The sequence below is a fragment of the Ranitomeya imitator genome, chromosome 2, assembly GCF_032444005.1.
Source record: "Ranitomeya imitator isolate aRanImi1 chromosome 2, aRanImi1.pri, whole genome shotgun sequence".
NCBI classification, from domain to species: domain Eukaryota; kingdom Metazoa; phylum Chordata; class Amphibia; order Anura; family Dendrobatidae; genus Ranitomeya; species Ranitomeya imitator.
In genome coordinates, this window is record NC_091283.1 from 183026650 (window position 1) to 183050327 (window position 23678).

Here is a 23678-nt window from a genome sequence, read left to right on the forward strand (position 1 = left end):
CAACGGAGGCATGGGAAAGACTGAATTCTCTAGCCCCTTTGAACAATAGATTCGTACAACATCATAGAAAATTAGTGCATGACTTGTTAAATAATACGCAACCCCTGGCAGATTGTTGGATCTGTACCCATTCACCAGTATCAGCCACAAGTATACCTTTTCTAGCAGTTCCCGTGTCAGCTGAAGAAATATTCGCTTGGCCTAATTGTTCAGACAACCTGGCCAACAACCAACCTGGCAATACTAGACTATGGAATACTACAATCGCCATACCAATTGTGGGATGGGTAGAATTTCCTTGGTGGCAGGGCAATCTTACAGGAAAAATAGACAACTTACAATATTTAGCATTCAAGGGAGGAAAATGGGTACCTAGGAATAAGACTGGATTAACTGATTTAGGACAGGTCCCCACTGAAAATCTACAGCTCAGTTTCAGTACAACCACCCCTTCCTCTGATGCTTTCAAACCTACAGTATTGGAAAGATACATACATAATAGAAAATGGGAACATTCTGAGTTGTTCCCCCAAGGTGATGCAAACAGTTGTACAAGTAAGCCGGGGAACCTGGTTTGTAATGAATCCAATGAGTATGTCAACGGAATGCATGTATGTGGGAATCCCGCAGCCGGGTACTGTAGCCCCTTGGGACAAAAACCCTCTTGGTGTATGCTTCAGAATGTATCTAGTTTTGTGGATTTGGCTCACAGATTGGTATTGCAGCACTCAGCTTTGTGGGATCTGCCTGAGGGTACATTTTGGATATGCGGAGAAGGAGCATATAAATGGCTTCCCGTAGGTATAAAGGGTACTTGTACATTAGAACGCCTAACCCCGGCTACTTTCATAATTTCAAATAAACAAGTGAATATGCAAGCCGTGCCTAAGCACACACTGTATAAAAGAGCTGCAGATAACTCACCACGTCCCTCGGGGAGGCCGCATATAGTACAAATGGGAATTCCCAACAAAATTGCTAGTACCATTTTTATTTATCCTATGTTAACACAAATGTGGGATAAATTAGTTAGAGCCACGGATTATCTAGATGATCAGATTTGGGATATATTGGACATATTAAATACTAGTATAGCTGTACAGAATCAGCTTATAATAGTCACTAACCAACATACCCTGGTATTGGATTACCTAACTGCCTCACAAGGGGGTATGTGTCAAATCATCGGACCCACCTGCTGTCATTATATAGACCCGAATAGTACTATGAGTATGAGATTTAAATTAAAAGACGTACAACGACTCAGGGATCAGTATGACAAAGACAATGACCAAAATAAGGATAGCTGGTGGTCAGATACCTTTTCTTTTTTTAACCCGGCCAATTGGTTCAGAGGGATCGGTGGGTGGGTTACCGGGATTATGCAAAGCCTAATACATACAGTTATGGTTATTGTAATTATATATGTATTATTCAAGGTTGTACTCAAGGGTATCTCGGTATGCACAAATAAATTTTGTGTAATGGATGCGAGAATATAAAGTTTTTTTTTGTAATATCACAAAAAGAATGACTAAAATGATCGACAAGGTTTTGAATGGAATATGTCAAAGGGGGGATTGTGAAGAGCAGAACAAAAATGATTACCTCAATGAACAAAAATAAAAAAAAAGAATTTGTGATAAATATTGACCTGTCCATTCAAGGACATTTTAGCTATAGTATGAAATCCTGTTTTTCTTGTCTGTGGAATTGCCTTTGTACTGTTTGTTGTGAAACTGCCGCCCACGAAACTGTTTTCTTTTCTTTTCTTTCTTTCCTGTTTTGTCTCTTTGTTTAAACATGCAAAACTTGTATAACCACTAAACCTACTGAAACAGCTATATAAAGAAGGGATAGCACATTGAAGGGAGGCGTGCTTCAGAGACTTCCCAGTGATACACTATACAAGACGTGTCTTGTGTATTATTTCTGGTGATTCACCACTTCCAAAGGCTGCTCCGACTGAGTGTGATCCCGACAGGTTTGATTATTTTTGTTCCGAGAGCACATGCAGTAGATAGACCCATTGTGTATGTTCTATTCTGATGCTCAAATTCGGATAATAGAACACACACGGAGTGATTTTCTCAGATATGTGAATAGATCCATGAAATTCTATAGGTCTGTGTGCTGTTGGATGAAATTAAGTAAATTATTGTCTTGATCAAAAATAAAAAGTTGCTGCAATGCTAAAAGTTAAGTAATTGAGATATGTGCATCATCTTCTTATCCCAAGTGTTTGTTGTACAAAATGATGCATGGAGCATCAGTCTTTGTCCTGAACTAGATCCTCAGTATAGGCGATACTTACCAACCACAAAGATGATCTTACTGTTCTTTAATTTTTCTGAAAAGATAGAAACACAATATATTAATCTCAAGGGCTCGGATAGATCTGAAGTTCTGGAGTCAGCCTTGCCTATTACAAAGCACATTGAATTAGGAAATAAATGAGAGAAAGACTTGTGTATCTCCAACTTCTGACATTTTTCTTTCTATATTTTGCCTCAATATACGCAGCCGTTAGACCAATCTTTGCTTCATATGGTTTCCTGCAGCAGTCCCCAAATTTTGTAAGCTCCCATTATTTCTCATGCAACCCCATTCTAGAATTCTATGAGGCTAAGTTCACGGAGTGTTTTTGTGTTTTATAGATATTCAAACATTTCTTTTATGAGAAGTTTTTCTTTTCCTGAAGAGGTTTTGAAAGTTTTTTTTCCCCAAAGCATTCTTATTTGCAAGCTTTTGATTGGACAGTGCCTTGTCTGGAGTGACTTCAATCACCATTTGCGTCAAAGAAGTGACATATGTTTTTCTTAAATTAGTTTTTTCAAAACCAGGGGAAAAAAAAAAATCTCATGTGAACCGCAAATTAGATTTACCATAGAAATGAATAGGAAGAAGCTTCAATTGTTTGAAGATTTGGGGCAAATCCACTCTAAGGCTATGTTCACATGTTGCGTTTTTGCAGCTTGTTTTTTTAGGCAAATTTAAGCTGCTTACAAAAAGCAGGTTTTGCTGTGTCTTTGCTGGCTTTTGGTAGGGATACATTAGTCTCTTGTGCATGCTAAGTTAAGTGCATAAAAAAAAATAATCTAAATAAACGTCATTAGGCTTTGATACCAAAAACGCAGAAAAACCTGATTCCTGTATTTTTTGCACAGCTCTTTGACAAAACAGTCATGAAAAAAAAACAATGTGGGTGCATGAGATTTCTGAAAAACCAGACTTTGCTGGTACTGTGAAACACAACTGAATATTTGCATTAACAAACACAAAAAAAAACGCTGTGAACATAGCCTAAGAATGGCCAAAAAAAAAAGTATATATGTGTATAATAAATATTATATATATTTTTTTTTATATTTTTTATTTATTTATTTTTTACAAGCGGTTTCTTATTGAAAAACTGGGGTATCCTCACAGATCACTTTTACATGACTTTTGGAGCAAATACTACATCAAAATCCACATAAAAATACTTCAAGACACTCTCTTTGAAAGCACCTTATTATTCACTTCAGTAGGAAACAAGCCTATTGTGCGCACGCATGGTGATTTATTTATGTACAATTTTTCAGCCAGAAAAGAACCTTCAAACACAAAAAGCCTGTAAAGTCTGCAGTAAAAACTGAAGCCTCAACATGCGAATGGTATACTAAAGCTGCCATAGACATTAATGCTTGTTATAGTTCACCCCTAATCTAAATAAAACTAGTAACCAATACATTGTAGATAAGTGGTGTCCTACCCGCCCTGTTCTCTATCGATATCATACCATTACTCATACAATCAATATTGTTATGGTGGCGGCCACTTTCAGCCTAAGGGCTTGCTCTCACTTGCGTTTAAATCGGACTAATGTAGCTTTATACTTAGCCATTCCTGGTTATTAAAATGGGGAAGCACAAAAAAAAAGGGAAAGAAATTATGTAGGGTCCCTCTATAATTGGAAATAACCAGTAAGGTAAAGGCAGACGGCTGGTGGTTGATATTAATAGCCTAGGAACGGGCCCCCTCCCAGACTAAAAACATCATCTCTCAGCCGCCCCAGAAAAGGTGCATCCGTAAGATTCTGGCACTTAGCCTCACTGTTCCCACTTGCCCTAGTGTATTGGCAAGTGGGGTGAGAATATTGAGGTTGATGTCACCTTTGTATTGTCAGGTGGGTGATAGCAAGCCCAGAGATTAGAAAAGGAGAGGCGTCTATAAGACACCCCCATTACTAACACCATAGTCAAATTGTTAAAAAAAAGTGACACCCAGAATAAAGTTCTTTACTTGAAATAATGACACAGACTCCTTTAATGAATCTACATTTACCAAAAACCCATATACTAACATCAATGCCCAATCCACTGAAGCCATAGTCACCTGTAAAAGAATTTAAATAATAAACAACCATATTCTTCACTTAGCCGACAAGAAGATAATAATCAATTTGTCCCACGATGCGTCTAGCTCTGCTACATACAGATGACAGGCTGCATTGTTGCATGATGTGACTATACACCCTGTCATCTAGCAGAGAAACTGAGCTGTGCATGCTTGCTCAGCTCAGTGCCTCTCGGTATACTTCTTTCACCTCTCTGATGTCACCGCAAAGGTGAGAAAGTTCTCATGCTCGCGGTGCCATCAGAAAGGTTCTGGGAGTTCACAGTCACTGAACTCATTTCAACTTACATCAGAGCGAGGACCATGGGAAAAGTTCTAACTGTGCTTGCGCTGACATCAGTGAGTTGAACTGAATTCATTGGCTATGAACTCCCAGGACCTTTCTGGCATCACCGCGAGCATAAGAACTTTCTCCCACTTGCGGTGACATCAGTGAGTTGAGAGTTCACTGCGATACACTGAGCTGAGCAAGCACGCGCAGCTCAGTGAGTCTGCTGGATGGCAGGCTGTATAGTCACATCATGCACCATGCAGTTGTCTGTCTAGCCTTTGTTTGTTATTAACCCCTTTCTGACCTCAGACGGGATAGTACGTCCGAGGTCAGAAGCCCCGCTTTGATGCGGGCTCCGGCGGTGAGCCTGCATCAAAGCCGGGACATGTCAGCTGTTTAAGCAAAAAAGCCAAGCAAAAAACAAGTGTGGGATTGCACTTTTTTTGCAATTTCACCGCACTTGGAATTTTTTTCCCGTTTTATAGTACACGACATGGTAAAACCAATGATGTCTTTCAAAAGTACAACTCGTCCCGCAAAAAATAAGCCCTCACATGGCCAAATTGATGGAAAAATAAAAAAAAGTTATGGCTCTGGTAAGGAGGGGAGCGAAAAACGAACACGGAAAAACAGAAAATCCCAAGGTCATGAAGGGGTTAATTATAGGGTGACCCTATGCCATTTTTTTTTTGGAGGGGGGGGGGTCTACATTTTAATAGCCAGGAAAGGCTAAGTATACAGCTGCGAGCTGATATTAATATCCTGTGAAGCTTCATGGGCATTACCCCCTTCCCAAGCTATAAACATCTCCCACCAGCTGTCTACTTTCCCTCTGCTGGTTAAAAAAAAAAAAATGTTGGGATGTCCCACGCCTTTTGTTTTCTGAAAGGAATTCATTTACTAAAAAAACATGTACAGTAAACTACACACAAAGCACTGATTATATCACTCACATCTCTTGAATATTTTCTTGGAAAATTATGTGTAAATTACATAGAGAATTGCTCAATGTAAAAGCTCATGTTAAAATTGCTTTGCAGTTGGATCACATTCACTTGTAAATTGGATGCTAGGTGGTAAAAATCAGATTGTACTCATGAAAAATGCATGACACTTGTCCGACTTCTCAGGAACAAAATCAGACTGATTTTATAAACGCTAGTGTGTCTTCGGCCTAAATATTAGACACAATCTGACAACTACTTTAGGTTTACCTGCTCCTGTGGCCTCTGGACACGTTTTGGCTCTACGATGGCACGTGCAGCATGCTCCCATTTTGGCTGTGACCTCTGATGCTTTCTTACACCTGTACACTAATGGCTTGGTGCTGACATCGCAGATTCTCAAAAAAGTAGGAGTGTGTTTAGTTGTGTGCTGTTCTGGCAACCACTGCTCCCCTCCCTGAGGCCGGGACCTGTGGTTAGTGGCGGCGTGCCGGTTACTCAGGAGACAGTTGGTGGACAGTTACCCACATCAATAGTAAACAACAGTAAACGACTCTGCTACTACTCTCCTCATCATTGCACACAAGAGCCATCCAGTGCCATTATGTGAACCTAGATTTAGAAGAGAGGAAGAATTTTCCTATCTCACCTAGTAATTTTGGCGTCTTTGAATCGGAGACCACTTTCTGAAATATATGTCCAATAAAACAGATCTCACAGGAAATTTCCCAACTTATCTGAGGGCCATAATGGCAGTAATGTCCAGATCTAAACGGTTATGGAAAATGACTACATTTACAGACTCATAGATTTGGGAAAGCTTTGAGACAATCAATCAATACGAGAGCTATAATGGCAGCCATATTGTCACAACTGATGTACAGGGGGAAACAAGCGGCTTAATCAAACTACCGATGCTGCTCATCTTGGAGGAATCAAGACATCGGATCAGCAAAATCTAACCTTAGACCCAGGGCCTGTAACTGGCAAGCCCAAGCAAGGGATGGAGCTCACTATGCCCAGGTTTCCACTTGTGACTTATCTTTCCGTGTATGACGGATGCAGGATTATATATATTTCCCAGAACATAAACAAAATTGAAAAGTACACAAAATAAAAGATATTTGTTATCACCACATGTGTATCTGTATGGACAAATAATATATCATAATATTTGCTCCATAAGGTGGAAAAAAGGAACATAAAATAAATTCTGAAATAGCAGAATAATATTTTAGTCAAATAACCTCTCCATGAGAGAAAAAAAAAAAAAAAAAGATCAGAAAGTTTTATGGACCCCAAAATGGTAATGATGACAACTACGGCTTGCGCAGCTGAAACACCAGGCCCTGATACAACTGAAGCCATCAAAAAAATAAAGTAACAAAATTCTAACTTTTGGACTCGGAGACTGAAAAATGAAAAAGAAAGAGGCCACTTAGGACTATTGCCCACGGGCCGGCATAAACCTGGAGTCGCTCCTGGTTGGACATTAAGCAATAAACACTAATAGCCAATTGACTCCTCATTTTGAAGGGACTAATGCTTAATGTAATGGATAAGAACAGCCCACGGATCACAGATGTGCAGATGCAACCTCTAGAATCAGGGAGGATTTTGCAGTAGCGCATATGCAATGTTGTAAGCTTGGTATTTGGAATAACACATGTTGCTGAAACATGTACTTACACAGCTATAAATAAGGCAGAGGTGGGGAGGGGAGGCTGCTGCTGCTGTTAACATTTGCCTGACTACAAAGTATCACATTTTTGGCTGAAAGATCTGTGTAGTGGGAATACCAGATGCTCCATGTCTATTCCACTTAAAGGGGACCTCTCACCTGTCCTGGCATATCTGCTTTAATAAATACTTATATTCCCAATGAAATAACAGTTCTGGAGCATCATTTCTAATGATTCCGCATTGTGCCGATCCTCTGTTATTACTCCAAGAAATTAAAGGGCAAATGTACTTTCAAGTAACTTTTCTGACAAAAAGTTGCATGTGCGCAATAACACCATTTCTGGCCATTATATAGCTAATATTCTGCATTTTCCTCAGTTTTTCCTTCCGCAGGCTCCTTCTCTGAATGTGCAATTGACTCTGCCGGGAGTAGACTAACTGCTTTGATCTCTCCCATATGCAGCTCAGCACACACAAAGGGATTCCTGCACTTCATTACTTAGTTAGCACATAGACAGGAGCAGCTCTGAGCTGTGCACATGTGAATCCAGCTCTGGGGTGAAGTAAAACACTTGTTAGGAAGCTCAGCACGATCTTTCTGTGTCTCACTCTGCATTTATCTCCTCCACCACCCTCTCCTAACTATAGAGTATAATAAGGGATGTAACCTGACCCCTCACTGTGCTGGCAGTCTCTCTAAAGAGCGAGTTTAACTGGACTTTTTTTTTTTTTTTTTTTAAATTGAATGTCAAATTCAGAAAGCAGGTGAGGTGAAAAGAGTGGCTCATACATGGGGAAAGAAACAGAGTGCTCTGCTTGGGCAAACTAACTTTTTATATTGAGGGAGATATGAGTCTTCCAGGTGCCCACCCTGCTTATTTCCATGAAAACAAAGGACTGGATACATAAAAATCTGGTCCACTCTAATCGTGTATATTAACATATCTCATCTTTATTTATGCAGCACGTCACTGACTATCTGCAACCATCAGCCTTGTTATTGATATTTTTCGCAAAGAAAAAAAAACCAAACATTGGCCAAATTAATGTAATTTTAGCTTAATTTACTGCGTTACTCATCACACCATTTATACTGGCTGGAGAACATACTGTGGCATCACTGTCAATATGTGGAAGCCAAAGGAAGATTATGGCACAGACATAGTCAAAATAATGGAGCAGAGGAGAGAGTAATGATCTTACCTGCCATTTCTGTAGGATTGGGGCTCAAGGTAACCTCTATCTGGAAAGGGAAAAAAATTAATTATAAAAACACAAAACTTTATTAAAATATTTTATAGTTCTAACTTTTCTAAAAGCAAGCAAAAATCAGACAGATGGTGGCTGAATTTTGGTAGAAACTGGAACAGCCTATATTGAACCTTGGTATACCTCTTGGGACCCTTGGTATAATTTTAGTATTAGGCCCAAGAAACTCCAAGCTTGGCTTCATACGCCATTCATGGCCTCAGAGTCACCACTCCTTTGGGCTCTGTGGCTGCTATTCCTACTAGTCAGCTTAGAAAGTCCAACATTTGTTAGATCCAAATAAATGTATAAAAAGAAATTTCAAATGTCCAAAAAGTAAATACGTTAAATACAATTCTTACTTCTACCGATCTGCGTTATGTTACTTTGAGTGCTGACCAAGAGTCTTGTAAAATCTACATTATCTTTGTACTGTCCTGGGAAATAATGTATTTCCTCCCCAGAGTTTGTGGCTGTGAGCAGCATGTCTCTAGAGGTCATATCATCATCGTCCCCCTGATATTTTTGTTTCTTATGTTAACCCTTGTAGCATCATATACTGTATATACATGACAGTGATAAATGGCTAAATACTCTAAGTCCTATGTGAAATTTGAGGTTCCCCCATCCACGTCAGAGCAGCACCATTCTTGTTGAGAATGTACCTTATGTTTTACTGCAATGCATGTGTAAATGACACCTTATGTTTATCTAGGCTGTATTTTGGAAGGTAGTGGCATTTGACCTCAGCCTGTGGGTCAGTCCCGGTGACACATGATGTGGGTCAACACATGATGAAGCAACGTGCAGCCCCATAGGGTTGCCGCCCTGCGATGTTGTTAGGCAAAATGCTGTAGATACAACATGAGGGCTCAGTCAGATGTCAGTTTTTCTTGTATGAGTGATATCAGTATTTTTCACATATAGAGCTCGCACCTATGATAGTGTATGGCAGACCTGGGCAAATCGGCCCGCAGACTGAGACAGCCGAAGGGCTGAAACAGTGGCCTACTGGCTGTACCCCCACCTGCTGTCCATCCGCCACCACCAAAATGCAGACAGCAGTGAATACATTGGTGGAGGATGGGGCCGCCGGCTCCATCTTCCACAGTGTGTGATTCAGCAGACATGATGTCATAATTTCATCGCATTGCTGCGGAGACACTGTGCACAGGAGACAGGAACAGAGCGCTGGGGGAATGGGAGCGAGGAGAGTAATGTGTTTGGGTTTTTTCATGCGTATGAGATATTTGCATGTATACAAGAAAATATGTGGGGGCTCAACATGAATGCAGGAAGCTATGTGAGGGGGCTCACGCGGAATGCAGGAAGCTATGTGAGGGGGGCTCACGCGGAATGCAGGAAGCTATGTGAGGGGGGCTCACGCGGAATGTAGGAAGCTATGTGAGGGGGGCTCACGCGGAATGTAGGAAGCTATGTGAGGGGGGCTCACGCGGAATGTAGGAAGCTATGTGAGGGGGGCTCACGCGGAATGTAGGAAGCTATGTGAGGGGGGCTCACGCGGAATGTAGGAAGCTATGTGAGGGGGGCTCACGCGGAATGTAGGAAGCTATGTGAGGGGGGCTCACGCGGAATGTAGGAAGCTATGTGAGGGGGGCTCACGCGGAATGTAGGAAGCTATGTGAGGGGGGCTCACGCGGAATGTAGGAAGCTATGTGAGGGGGCTCACGCGGAATGTAGGAAGCTATGTGAGGGGGGCTCACGCGGAATGTAGGAGGTTCTGTGAGGGCTCATACTCTATATAGGAGGCTGTATCGAGGCTAAATACTGTATATAGGAGGTACTGTGGGGGGCTCAATACTGTATATTGGAGGCACTGTGGGGGGCTCAATACTGTATATTGAAGGCTATATTGGAGGCTCAGTACTGTATAGTGGAGGCTCAATACAATATATTGGAGGCTACTTAGGGGCTCAATACTGTATATAGAGAGGATATATGGGGGCTCAATACTGCATAAAGTGGGCTCACACGGTATATAGGGGGATGTCAGCATACTTAATTTTGATCAATGTTAAGTGTTACAATTGATAATTATAATTAATATGTTAATATTAATATTGAGCAGAATTAATTTCAGTCTATTGGCTTGGCCTACACGAGTCACGGTCTCTCACGTAGCCCCTCAGGAAAATTAATTGCCCACCCCTGGTCTATGGGGTACTTCATGTGTCAGATTTTTTTCCTTGGACTGAGTGGTTTGCACAAGAACAAGGAGAGTTTCATCACACTGACACTGACCAAACTGATGAGACACTGATCAAAAAAAATCACTGATGAAATTTAGACCCATTTATTTTTTGGCAAAACATGGGTCCTCTTAGGAACTGTTGACATGTTGTATTTTTCTGTAGGGTGGGGAAACACCGTTTTACAATACCAACAAAGTAAATTATGTTTCTGAAAGCTCTTGCACACACGTCCTCAACATGTAAATTATTTTAGTATTTTTGGAGCATTTTTCACACAAATAAAAAGTGTAAAAACCACACCAAAAATGCATATTTTAAAGCATAGATTTTCCTGCCTAGAGATTTCTTTTTGGTGCAGAAATGTCTTGATTTCATGTAAACACTAAAATCCCCAAATCAACAAAATACAACTTGGGTCCATGTATGCCAACCCCCACATGGCCATGTCTCACCTATATATTATGGAGAGGATTTTCTATGTTTGGCACCATGTGCCCAATAAATATCAGCACTGGATGATATAGTAGCATTTATTAGAGCATTGAACAATGACACCTTTGTTTTATGGAGAATTTCCCCCACGCCTGTGCAGGCACCAAACACAAGACCTGGCAGCATTCACGCAAGTCGAAGAGCAAAGCTCAAACCCCATGTAAATGCAATAATGCCTACAGATCAGACACATGCCTTACAAAGGGAACCCAATGATAAAATGCATATATACTATAGGAGAGCTATACATATACTGTAGGTGCACACGTTACCTAGAGAAAACACTGATGACCTTGATGTTGCAGAGGGCGCCTCCTCAGCTGACAGGTGAGCGGTGCAGTGGGATGGCAGGGCTCAGCATGTCAGCCTTTTGCCATACATGAGATAACTAACATTCAGGAGAACAGGGAGCTGCAGAAGAGCGGAGGCTGAGAGCAAGAATCAGAATGACGCAGGCTGTGATGGAGCTAAAGGAGTTAACTCTTGGGCTTCCAAGCTGAAAGCGAAGGTTCACCTGCTGAGCTCCATCTGTCTGCTATTACCTGATCTCTGATCTCACACCTTAATATGGGAGGCGCTTATCCTGACAAGAATTGATAAATACTCTATATATTTCTGGAAAACATATTGTGAAACTTCCACATCCTGTGATCTGATTTCCGGAAATTAATTTCATACATAAATCTTATTCCTTCTGTATAATTAATCCCTTCCCGTGACAGCCAATTTTCATTTTTGCATTTTCATTTATTCCTCCCTTCTTCCAAAAGTCAGAACTTTTTCAAACAAAAAAGGTTTCTGTAAACGCCGGCTGTTTTTCAACTAAGGAAGCTTTTGCAGTCTTTTCGGTCGTTTTTGCGATGTTTTCACTGTTGGTGTTTTTGTTTTAACTTGTACTGTGTAAATTAGCGGAAGTGAAGAACGGTCAGAGTATGTGCACACGCTGCGGATTTTGCTGCGGATCCGCAACGGTTTTGATGCTGTGGATCTGCAGCTGTTTTCCATGAGTTTACAGTACCATGTAAACCTATCGAAAACAAAATCTGCAGTGCACATGCTTCGGAAAAAAACGCGCGGAAATGCTTCGTTTATTATTCCGCAGCATGTCAATTCTCTGTGCGGGTTCCGCTGCGGTTTACACCTGCTCCATAATAGGAATCCGCAGGTGTAAAACCGCAGGTGGAATCCGCACAAAAAACGCGGTAATTCCGCAGGTAGTCCGCAGTGTGGTTTACCTGCGGATTTACAAAAACAGGTGCGGAAAAATCCGTAGACATCCCACCTACGTGTGTACATACCCTAAGACAGGGGTCCCCAACTCCAGGCCTCGAGGGCCGCCAACAGTGCAGGTTTTCAGGATTTCTTTAGTATTGCATCGGTGGTAATGTGACCATCTGCACAGGTGATGATTCCAACCCCTGTGCAATACTAAGGAAATCCTGAAAACCTGCACTGTTGGCGGCCCTCGAGGCCTGGAGTTGGGGACCACTGCCCTAAGATCACTTATTTTATCACATTTGCATATTTGGAAATGTGAAGCCTTTAAAAGAAGCTCCAAAGACTGAAATAAAGTCATTTTTACATTGCAGTGCATATGTTCATTCGTTTAGCATTTATTTAGAGCTTTTTTGAGTGAATTAAGGAGCGACCAGCTTTGAAAAGACCAACATCTTATTCATATACCTTTCAAAAGTTTGGAAACAATTTTTTTTTATGAATTTTTTTTGCTTGGCTTTGATTGTACAGGGTCTATCAGTATCTGCTTCAAAGTGACCCGCACAATTTTTTTTTTCCGATTTGCATTCTCAAAACTTTTTCAGTAAAAAAAAAACAAACTAAAAAAAATTCCTCACATAGCTCTGTGCACGCAACTTCTTTGAAACTCAGGCAAACCGAGAATTTCAAGCAGAAGACTCTGGAATTTTTTCTTATTCCTGAAGCATCTTTTGTGTTGATTTTACGGTTATTCCTGAGTGTTCTGCAGACTTTTTTGTTGTTGTTGTTTTCAGCCAGCATTTTTTGGGAGGGTTTTCTTATGGTTTTTATGAACATTTTTCTTACAGTCATTTTCCACTTTTTATTTCCTCCCCATTGAATAATGAAGAAAATTGCTAGCATTTTTTTAAAAAACAAAAACACTCCAAAAAACAACCAGTTTCCGTGGCGGAATTCGCCTAAAAAAGATGTCATGTGCACATACCCTACAGTGGTTTCACACACAGTTTTATACAGGAAATGTCATCAGTATCATGTGATACCACAAAAACATTGATTGCATACTGGTCCAAAACACTTATGACACTACGGTTATGTGCACACGATGCAGATTTTGCTGCGGATCCGCAGCGTTTCCGCAGCTGCGGATCCGCAGCAGTTTCCCATGCGTTTACAGTTCAATGTAAACCTATGGGAAACAAAAAACGCTGTGCACATGCTGCGGAAAAAAACGCGCGGAAACGCAGCGGTTTAGATTCCGCAGCATGTCACTTCTTTCTGCGCATTACAACTGCCCCTATGGAAAACCGCAGTTGTAAAACCGCAGTGAAAACCGCAGAAAAACCGCGATAAATCCGCAGCGGTTTTCCACTGCGGATTTATCAAATCTGCAGCAGAAAAATCCGCAGGGTACCATTTTACGTGTGCACATAGCCTACGGCTGGTTTCACACGTCACTGGCTCCGGTGCATGTGGCGACAGTTTCCTCACGTACCGGAGACACTGACTCACGTAGACACATTAAAATAAATATGTCTCTGCAGATGTCAGCGTGTTTTCACGGACTGTGTGTCCGTGTGCAAAACACGGAGACATGCCAGTGTTCGTGGGAGCACACGGATCACACGGACCCATTAAAGTAAATATGTGCGTGTAAACACGTACCGCACATGGATGCCGTCCGTGTGCTGTCTGTGTGCTTTTTTTTAAAGTCATAGGGTTAAAATTTAAACAAATTGTTTCAATACACGGACACACTGACAGCACACGGACGATAAACACGGACACACGGATAGCACACAGATGACACACGGATGGCCTACGTGCACACACGGACACGAATAGCTCCGGGACCGTTTCTTCCGGTACCGGAAATATCTGGACGTGTGAGACTGGCCTAATACTGTTTTTTTCCAGCAGCGGTTTTATACAGATGTGTGAAGGGGGCCTAAGTATAGGAGGTGATGCCCTGTGTTGCAGCAATAAAACTGAATACCTGGCAATGTCAAATAAGTCCACGCTTTTGGTGGTTGAATTAGGATGCCCTCTAGATTTCAGTGACTACATTATGTGTGTGAGGGTCACCAGAGTCTCCCCCAACAAAAGCTGGGGAAAATAAGGATCAACCAAGTTGGATCTCAACATGTCCAATCCTTTGTATACAAGGCAAAGAAGCCAATGACTGACAGGCTGCTTGTCTGCTTCTCCCACCGTCTGGCCAACAGTGTATACTTTTTGGAAGAGCTTGCAGTAGTCAAGTGTTCAGCCTACAGTTATGTAAGGTGTTTTCAGTGGGAGCAGGAATCCTCCTGTTTTGTCGTGGACAATATTGTTATGAACTCAAATATTTCCTTAGTTATAAAAGTAGTCAAAAGCACCAGCGTTTACAGATAAACAGTGTAAGTATATGATATTTGCCAACTGTCCTGAATTTGGCCACCCTGGCCCTGCAGGGAAAAGCCTCAACCGACCCCAGAAAGCCCACTGGAGCCTTTTCAGTCTGGGGCACACAAAATTGCGGGGACTGTATCAAAAAATTCTAGACAGTCCTGGAAAATTTCAGCAGCTCCAGCCTGAAAAGGGGCAGGATTTACGTAAACTGCACCCCAAAAGTGGACACAGTGAGGTGGGTTAGTGCGTTCCAGTGTAACAGGCCACGTTAATCCCTGTCCAGAATAAACTCGGGTATAGCTTGGCCCAGGCCAGAGTATACCCCGTGGAAAAATACTGTCCTAGGCCAAACTCTACCTGGGGGTGTAAAATAGCCTAGGCTTAACTATACCCCCCAGGCTATAATACACTCCTCTATTTTATGAGCCCTTGTGAGACAGATTTTAGATAGCATTTTTTGATAACTTAAAACTGACTTACACATGGTGGGAAGGTATTTGTGTTGTTAATCACATAATGAAGATTGATCTTGCAATACATTGTGACTGGTAATCTGAGATTACACTGTTGTCCAGTAAGGCTACTTTCACACTTGCGTTTTTTTTTATCCGTCGCAATGCATCGTTTTGGGGCAAAAACGGATCCTGCAAATGTGCCCGCAGGATGCGTTTTTTGCCCATAGACTTGTATTGCCGACGGATCGCGAAGTATGGCCATACGTCGTGTCCGTCGTGCACTGGATCCGTCTTGTTTTGGCGGACCGTCGTCACGAAAAAACGTTCAATGTAACATTTTTTCGTACGTCGGATCCGCCATTTCCGACTGCGCATGCGCGGATGGAACTCCGCCCCCTCCTCCCCGGGACATAGAATGGGCAGCGCATGCGTTGAACAATTGCATCCGCTGCCCACGTTGTGCCGAATTTGCACAACGTACGTCGGGCCGACGCATTGCGACGGCCCCGTACCGACGCAAGTGTGAAAGCAGCCTAAGATAAGTGTTTTTACCTTAGAATGCAATTGTAACTGGATCTTATCACTTCACTGGTTTTCTCACCCTTAGGCCAGGGTGTACATGCAGTGGCACGCTGCAGTGCCGGGTACTGAGGCGCGAGTTTCTCGCATCACACTCGCAAGTGTGACCCCGGCCTTAGTCTGATTGGTTGCAAAGTGTGCAGATCTCTTTCTATCCAATTCAGAGACACAGCTGCTTGTAATGTGTAACTACTAAGAAGTGCGGCAGGATTCTTTACCTCATATCTTTGTGGAAGTCTAATATTTTTACTGATTGAAGTTTTTCTGGTTCGAGTTATAAAAGTCTATGTGTTTAGGACTTTAAGATTTAAGTCTTACTGTCTCACATAACTTACCTGAAACACCTGAACCCCTAATAACATGTTGAAAAATTAAGTAATTCTTGTGTATATCACTCAGCGCTGCTGATATCAAGGGGGGTATAATCTGGCATGAGGAGATATGAAATGGCCTAGGCCAATTTATACCCCGTAATATAAATTGACCTAGGCCATAATATACCCAGGGTATTAATCAAACCTAGGCAGCTTTAACCCCAGGTATAGTCTGGAATTGGGGTATAGTATGGCCTGTTACACCGGTGCTAAGTTGGGCTTTAAATTTCCTTTTCCCTCAGGCGGAAAGATACAAGGATCACTACCACTTTTTGGTGTTCTACTACATAACATAGTAGCATAGTAACATAGTTAGCAAGGCCTCAAAAAGACATTTGTCCATTCAGTTCAGCCTATATTCCGTCAGAATAAATCCCCAGATCTATGTCCTTCTAAAGAACCTAATTAGTAATGAGCGAGTGTACCCGTTGCTCGGGTTTTCCCGAGTATTTGTTATTGCTCAGAGGTATAGTTTTCATCGCCTCAGTTGCATGATTTACAACTGCTGGACAGGCTAAATACATGTGGGAATTCCCTAATAAACAGGCATTCCTCACATGTATTCAGCGTATCTCGCAGCCGTAAATCATGCAACTGAGGCGATGAAAACTATATCTCCAAGCAATAACAAATACTCGGAGATCACCCAAGAGTGCTCGGGAAAACCCGAGCAACGAGTACACTCGCTCATCACTAATCCTAATTACTGTAAGATACAATATTGTTACGCTCCAGGAAGACATCCAGGCCTCTCTTGAACCCCTCGACTGAGTTCGCCATCACCACCTCCTCAGGCAAGGAATTCCAGATTCTCACTGCCCTAACGGTAAAGAATCCTCTTCTATGTTGGTGGAAAAACCTTCTCTCCTCCAGACGCAGAGAATGTCCCCTTGTAACCGTCACCTTCCTTGGTATAAACAGATCCTCAGAGAGATATTTGTATTGTCCCCTTATATACTTATACATGGTTATTAGATCGTCCCTCAGTCGTCTTTTTTCTAGACTAAATAATCCTAATTTTGCTAATCTCTCTGGGTATTGTAGTTCCCAGATCCCCTTTGTTAATTTTGTTGTCCTCCTTTGTACTCGCTCTACTTCTGTTATATCCTTCCTGAGCACCGGAGCCCAAAACTGTGCACAGTACTCCATGAGTGGTCTAACCAGGGATTTGTACAGAGGCAGTATAATGCTCTCATCTTGTGTATCCAGACCTCTTTTAATGCACCCCATGATCCTGTTTGCCTTGGCAGCCGCTGCCTGGCACTGGCTGCTCCAGGTAAGTTTATCATTAACTAGGATCCCCAAGTCCTTCTCCATGTCAGATTTACCAAGTGGTTTCCTGTTCAGTGTGTAATGGTGATATTGATTCTTTCTTCCCATGTGCATAACCTTACATTTATCATTGTTAAACCGCGTCTGCCACCTATCGGCCCAAGTTTCCAACTTACCCACATCCATCTGTGGCAGAATACGATCTTCTCATGTATTGACTGCTTTATAGTTTTGTATCATTTGCAAATATCAATATTTTACTGTGTAAACCTTCTACCAGGTCATTAATAAATATGTTGAAGAGAATAGGTCCCAACACTGACCCCGGCGGTACCCCACTGGTCACAGCGACCCAGTTAGAGAATATACCATTTATAACCACCATCTGCTTACGATCACTAAGCCAGTTACTTACCCATTTACACACATTTTCCCCCAGACCCAGCATTCTCATTTTGTGCACCAACCTCTTGTGCGGCACGGTATCAAACGCTTTGGCAAAATCAAGATATTCCACGTCCAATGACTCACCTTGATCCAATCTATAGCTTACCTATTCATAAAAACTGATTAGATTGGTTTGACAGGAGCGATTCCTCATAAACCCCTGCTGATATGGAGTTTAAGGCCGGGGTCACACCTAAAGTATAAAAATACGGTTTGTTTTTTATGGCCGAGATAAGTGGATAATTTCCTGAACAGTGATCCGTATTCAATGCGAGGATGCGATTTTTTTTCACCAAAAAATATCCGTGTGTCATCCGTACGGCAAGATTTTCTTCATATAATGGATCCATGGGCTCAAATATTCATGAAAACATATATATATATATATATATATATATATATCTCATACAGAGCTAGACAGCATAAAAGCCGGTAATTCAATTGCCGGCTTTTGCTAAGTCCTTACCAAACCCGACAGGATATGAGACATGGTTTACATACAGTAAACCATTTCATATCTGTTAGATTTTTACATATCCCTCACTAATAATGTTAGTAGTGTGTGTGTGCAAAATTTGGGAGCTCTAGGTGTTAAAATAAAGGGTTAAATCACGGAAAAAACTGGCGTGGGCTCCCGTGTAATTTTCTCCGCCAGAGTGGGAAAGCCAGTGACTGAGGACAAATATTAATAGCCTAGAGAGGGGTCATGGTTATTGGCCCCCCCCCCCGGCTAAAAACATCTGCCCCCAGCCACCCCAGAAAAGGCACATCTGTAAGATGCGCCTATTACGGCACTTAGCCTCTCTCTTCCCAATCCCCTGTAGTGGTGGGATATGGGGTAATAAGGGGTTAATGTCACCTTGCTATTGTAAGGTGACATTAAGCCTGGTTAATAATGGAGATGTGTCAATAAGACACATATCCATTATTAAGCCACTAGTCTGAAAGGGTTACAAAAAACACACACACATTAAGAATAAAGTATTTTAATGAAAGAAAGAAAGACACAGGGTTTTATTATTCTTTATTGTACTCTCAATCCAACAGAACACCCTCGTTCTCCTGAAAAAAAATCCAAAATAAAAAAGCACCAATATCCCATACCTGTTCGCCATAGTCATGTCCCAGGCTGTAAATCCATCTGAAGGGGGTTAAGTACAGTTATAACCAAGAGTGCTGCTAATGCTGCTGCTCCAGGCTGTAAAAGACTGGGGAATGAATGAAATGAAGGTAACGTAGCTTCGGTGACTAGCATAAACTCATTTGAACTGTAGCGTGGGAATTTTTCTGAATATTTTCTCACGCTACAGTTCATATGAGTTTTTTGCCACCTGGGAGCCTCTCTAGGCTATTAATATCTGTCCACAGTCACTAGCTTTCCCACTCTGGCGGAGAAAATTGCGCAGGAGCCCACGCCAGTTTTTCCCGTGATTTAACCCTTTATTTTAACACCTAGAGCTCCCAAAGTTTGCCCACACACACTACTAACATTATTAGTGAGAGATATGTAAAAATGTAATAGATATGAAATAGGTTTACTGTATGTAAACCATGCCTCATATCCTCTCTGGTTTGGTAAGGAGATAGCAAAAGCCGGCAATTGAAGTACCGTCTTTTATGCTACCTGGCGCTGTATGATATATAAATATATGTGTCTTAATGACATATATTTATATACCTATACTATGTGTACACATTTATTCTATCTATTCTCTTCTAACCTGTCAGTGTGATTTTACTGTACACCGCACTGAATTACCAGCTTTTCTATAGAACACTGGTGCGTATTTCACGCAAGGCAGACATGTGGTCCGTGTGTAATCCCTATTGTTCTCGCCCCCATAGACTTGCATTGGCGGATTTTTGTAGGAATACGCTGACAATCGCAGCATGCCGCGATTTTCTCAGCCCGTTAAATACGGCTGAGAAATATACGGCTGATGGAAGCTGCTCCATAGAGAAACATTGGTCCGAGTGCAATGTGTTGTTTTTGCTCCTCTCCGTCATCCGTATTCCACTCTCGTGTGACCCTGGCCTAAAATGCACGTAACAACACTAGCCTAGTCACATTTTTTGCACTATATTTTCTTTTTCTTTTCTTTTTTATTTCTTTTCTTTAATGTATTTTAGAACCAAAGTTTTTTTTTCTGTTGCTTTTCTTTTAGTAGCGCTTTTAACATGACAAGTCATGTGATTCATAAATCATTAATTCAGAGCTTTCTCATAGAATCACATGATTTATGTCAAATATATAACTAAAAAAAAGACACCAAAAAGGCCGTTCAGATTAACATAGAAGAAAAAAAACCATAGAAGTATATGAGAGAAAAACGCAACAAAATGCACTAAGAAAAATAAAAAAAAACATACCTGTAGCATGCTCCCAGAAATACAAAAAAAGTGGGGGGGGAAATAGAAGTACAAAACAAAAACAAAAAAATTAAATGCTAATATTTCTCTCTTGCCTCCCAGCAAACATCTGGACATAGCATATTTTGCAAAAAAACACAGAAAAATAAACAAAAAAATAATACCTACTAAAACCCACTCTTAGCGCTATGCCTAGGGCATATATAGTTGTGCACATGTTTTGGATTTTCTTGTACGTGTGTGTACATATCCCTAGGACAAACCTCCCCAGGCCCTATACACAGCTATTTTTCTATAACACTGTCCATTACGGTAGAATATAGACGCATTGGCTGCTGATAATGTGACATAAGTTTTACCTTACCGTGCTCCTGTCTTGCTTCTCTCCCGCCTGTCTGGCCATGAGCTGCTTCTGCTAATACTACCAGGCGCTAATGCTTTTTCTATCTATATTTAATGAGCTGAAAGAATAAACCTAATTTGTGCTGTCACAACAGCCCTTCACTGCCGCTCTTCATTTCCAGTGATCATTCCCTGAAGCTCCTTGTGCAGAGCGTTATAAGGATCCTGCACAGAAGTCTTCATATACTGTACAGCATAATCTTGTGGTGGGGCATGTCATACCTAGTTTATCCACAGGGGGCAGCAGCCCACACTATTACTTTTTTTTAGAAAAGTTTATTCCCAGGATAGTAAGTTATCTTTTATCTGTACGATGGAGAATACATTACTGTCTGCTGGGACCCCAATGATCCTGACAATGTGGCTCATTCAGAGATACGCTTTACAGCAGCCACATGGAGGAACCTTCAGGCTGGAGATGACACAGTGACATCTATTAGAGGCTATTATGGGCATGCTCTGTGACCTATGCAGAGGTCATTATGCAGAGAGGGGGAGGAGGAGAGCTGTGACCAACAGGAAATCAGACAGGAGATGAGACATAGAAGGTTTGTCACCACAAACAGGGGCACCAAGTCAGCGATGTCAAGTTATGGAGATCTCTATTCAGTGTTAAAAAGCTTGGGCAGTTTATCGTTGCTACAGCATATTGATTTTGGGAATAATTTCGGGTCCATGGACATATCACCGATGTTCAAATAAGTCCTCCATCGTGTGTTTGGTATAATTTGAGTGCTGTCCAGCCTCCTTATTCTTGGGCCTAGCTGAGTGCCAATTAAAGGGGTTGTGTGATGACATCATAGATAACATACTGTAGATCAGCGGGAGTCCGACCTGCACCGATCTGCAGAATAGTGAAGTTTTATCCCAAGTAGTATGGACCAGCAGTGCTCCATTCATTCTTTATTGGTCTGCTAGAAAAAGTGAGTGCTGCGATCGACAGTCCCATAGAAAATAAATGGAGCGGCAGCTGAGTATGCACACTACTGCCCCATTCTGCGGATCATGCAGGTCCAAGCAGTCAGATCTCCATTGATCTATATGTTAACATCTATCTCGAGGATCGGCGATCATGTCTCTTCACCGGACAACTCCTGGTGATCAGAGTAATCTGAGGTTGAGAGACTGATTGATGTGAAGTTTATTCATGACGACCCCATTTAAAAGACAGTTGCTGTTCTGCAGTGAATCCCAATCAGCCCAGAGTACAATCTACTGACCAATATCTGAATGCCCCAAACTGATGTATGCATTCAAGGCTTCACCAAAACATACAGTAATGCACACTGTTGGACTGGGTTCGCAGGGATTTTCTGTGCAAAATTAGAAAGCTTGGCAAGCTGACGGTCATTGAACGATTCTTCCTACAATCCTGATTTCCTATCTAGCTAGGTGTAGCTCTTTAAGGTGTGAATGTAATATTTGCACACCGACTAGTTAAACATACTGCTATATACATGTTTGTAGGCTAGATTATGAGTCCAGTGAAAACTGTGACCAACGTGAATATAATTTGCAGTCATCTATGTTGGCACTATATATAGAAATGCACAAAAATATAAAACAACTATATATATGGGAGGCGTTTCTAGAACACATAATTGCAGCCAATCTATATGTTCAAACACTCATATATAACAGTAAATGTCAGGAAGATGAATGGGGGCTGTGAACAGCTGCTGCCCTTCATGGACCCTCCACATCCTGTCACCTCTTCAGATTCCTAGACCTAGGTCACATTACATCCTGGCCCAGAGCTCCTACCTAATAGGGTCAAAATGGCCACCAACCTTGTCTCCTTACAGGTTCTAAGTATGGATCACCCTCGTCTAGTATCACTACAGCTGCACATACATGCACGCTAATACCAATGGTCAAAATGGCCACCAACCTTGTCTCCTTACAGGTTCTCAGTGTTTCTCATCTCCAGTCCTCAAGACCCCACAACAGGTCATGTTTTCAGGATATCCTTAGTATTGCACAGGTGATAATTTCATCACCTGCTCAAGCATTAATTCCATCGCCTATGCAATACTAAGGAAATCCTGAAAACATGACCTGTTGTGGGGTTTTGAGGACTGGAGTTGAGAAACACTGCTTTAAAGGGTCACAGTCACATGATGGGCTGAGTAGTGTGCACACAGGCTCTTACATAATATCCGTGACTGTCCTTCTTAGAGGGAGTGAAATGTCACACGGGAAGGTGAAATGATCCGTTACCTGCTCCAGATACAGATAGTGTCACCTTACCCAAGCTGGTCACTGACTTTCTGGTTTCACAGCGCCCATAAACATATTTATCATCTGCAGGTTATTACACACGAGTCACTGAACTTCTGAGCTCAGCTGATTGTTTGAGAAAACAATTAAAGACGCAGAGACGGGAATGAGATTTAACTAAATCTCATTATCTTGCTGCGGAAATAATTCAGTGTGGAAATTGACCTGAGTTGCAGAAATCCACAACATGTCAATTTCGTTGGTCAGTGTGTATTTCAGACATCGCATTGCAGAAAATTTGCACAATTTTCCCAATGAAATCCACAGCACTATTTACATCTTTGGGTTTCACTGAAGTTTTTACACTGCTGAAATTTTGCAGGAACTTGGTTACATACCCGTAAGACAGATATAAGCTTCTAAGACTTATTCTTCACCTTTATTTAAATCTAATTCTATACCCTTGTTGATTCTGATGGACATATGTATTTTTCTAAAAAGAACTATGGATTATACTATAGAGTTGAGTCGGCAGCAACGTATCAACCATGAAGGTATATACACTGTAAAATTTAATTTTTGTGCATTTGTGATATTTTTGGTAGATGATGTCACATACTAAAGTGCTTTTTCTCCTGGCGCATGCACAACTATTAAACCGCACATGTGCAACGATTAAACAGCGCATGTGCAATGATTAAACA

At 41.5% G+C, this 23678-nt stretch overlaps 1 protein-coding gene across 7 annotated transcripts in view; it reads right to left on the reverse strand.

Moving 5' to 3' along the window:
- AK1 (adenylate kinase 1) overlaps positions 1–23678 on the reverse strand; it is a 112670-nt gene that overhangs the window by 26628 nt on the left and 62364 nt on the right. For 3 of the 7 annotated variants that reach the window (XM_069748218.1, XM_069748222.1, XM_069748221.1), the window contains 2 exons: positions 8500–8539; positions 2315–2350 (listed from right to left, as the gene is read on the reverse strand). In XM_069748218.1, the coding sequence (XP_069604319.1) occupies positions 2315–2350; positions 8500–8539 (76 nt within the window). Of the gene's footprint in view, positions 1–2314; positions 2351–5883; positions 6108–8499; positions 8540–11521; positions 11814–18088; positions 18177–20716; positions 20789–23678 lie in introns of those variants that run through there. The other 4 variants (XM_069748219.1, XM_069748224.1, XM_069748223.1 and 1 more) reach the window with 4 other exon arrangements.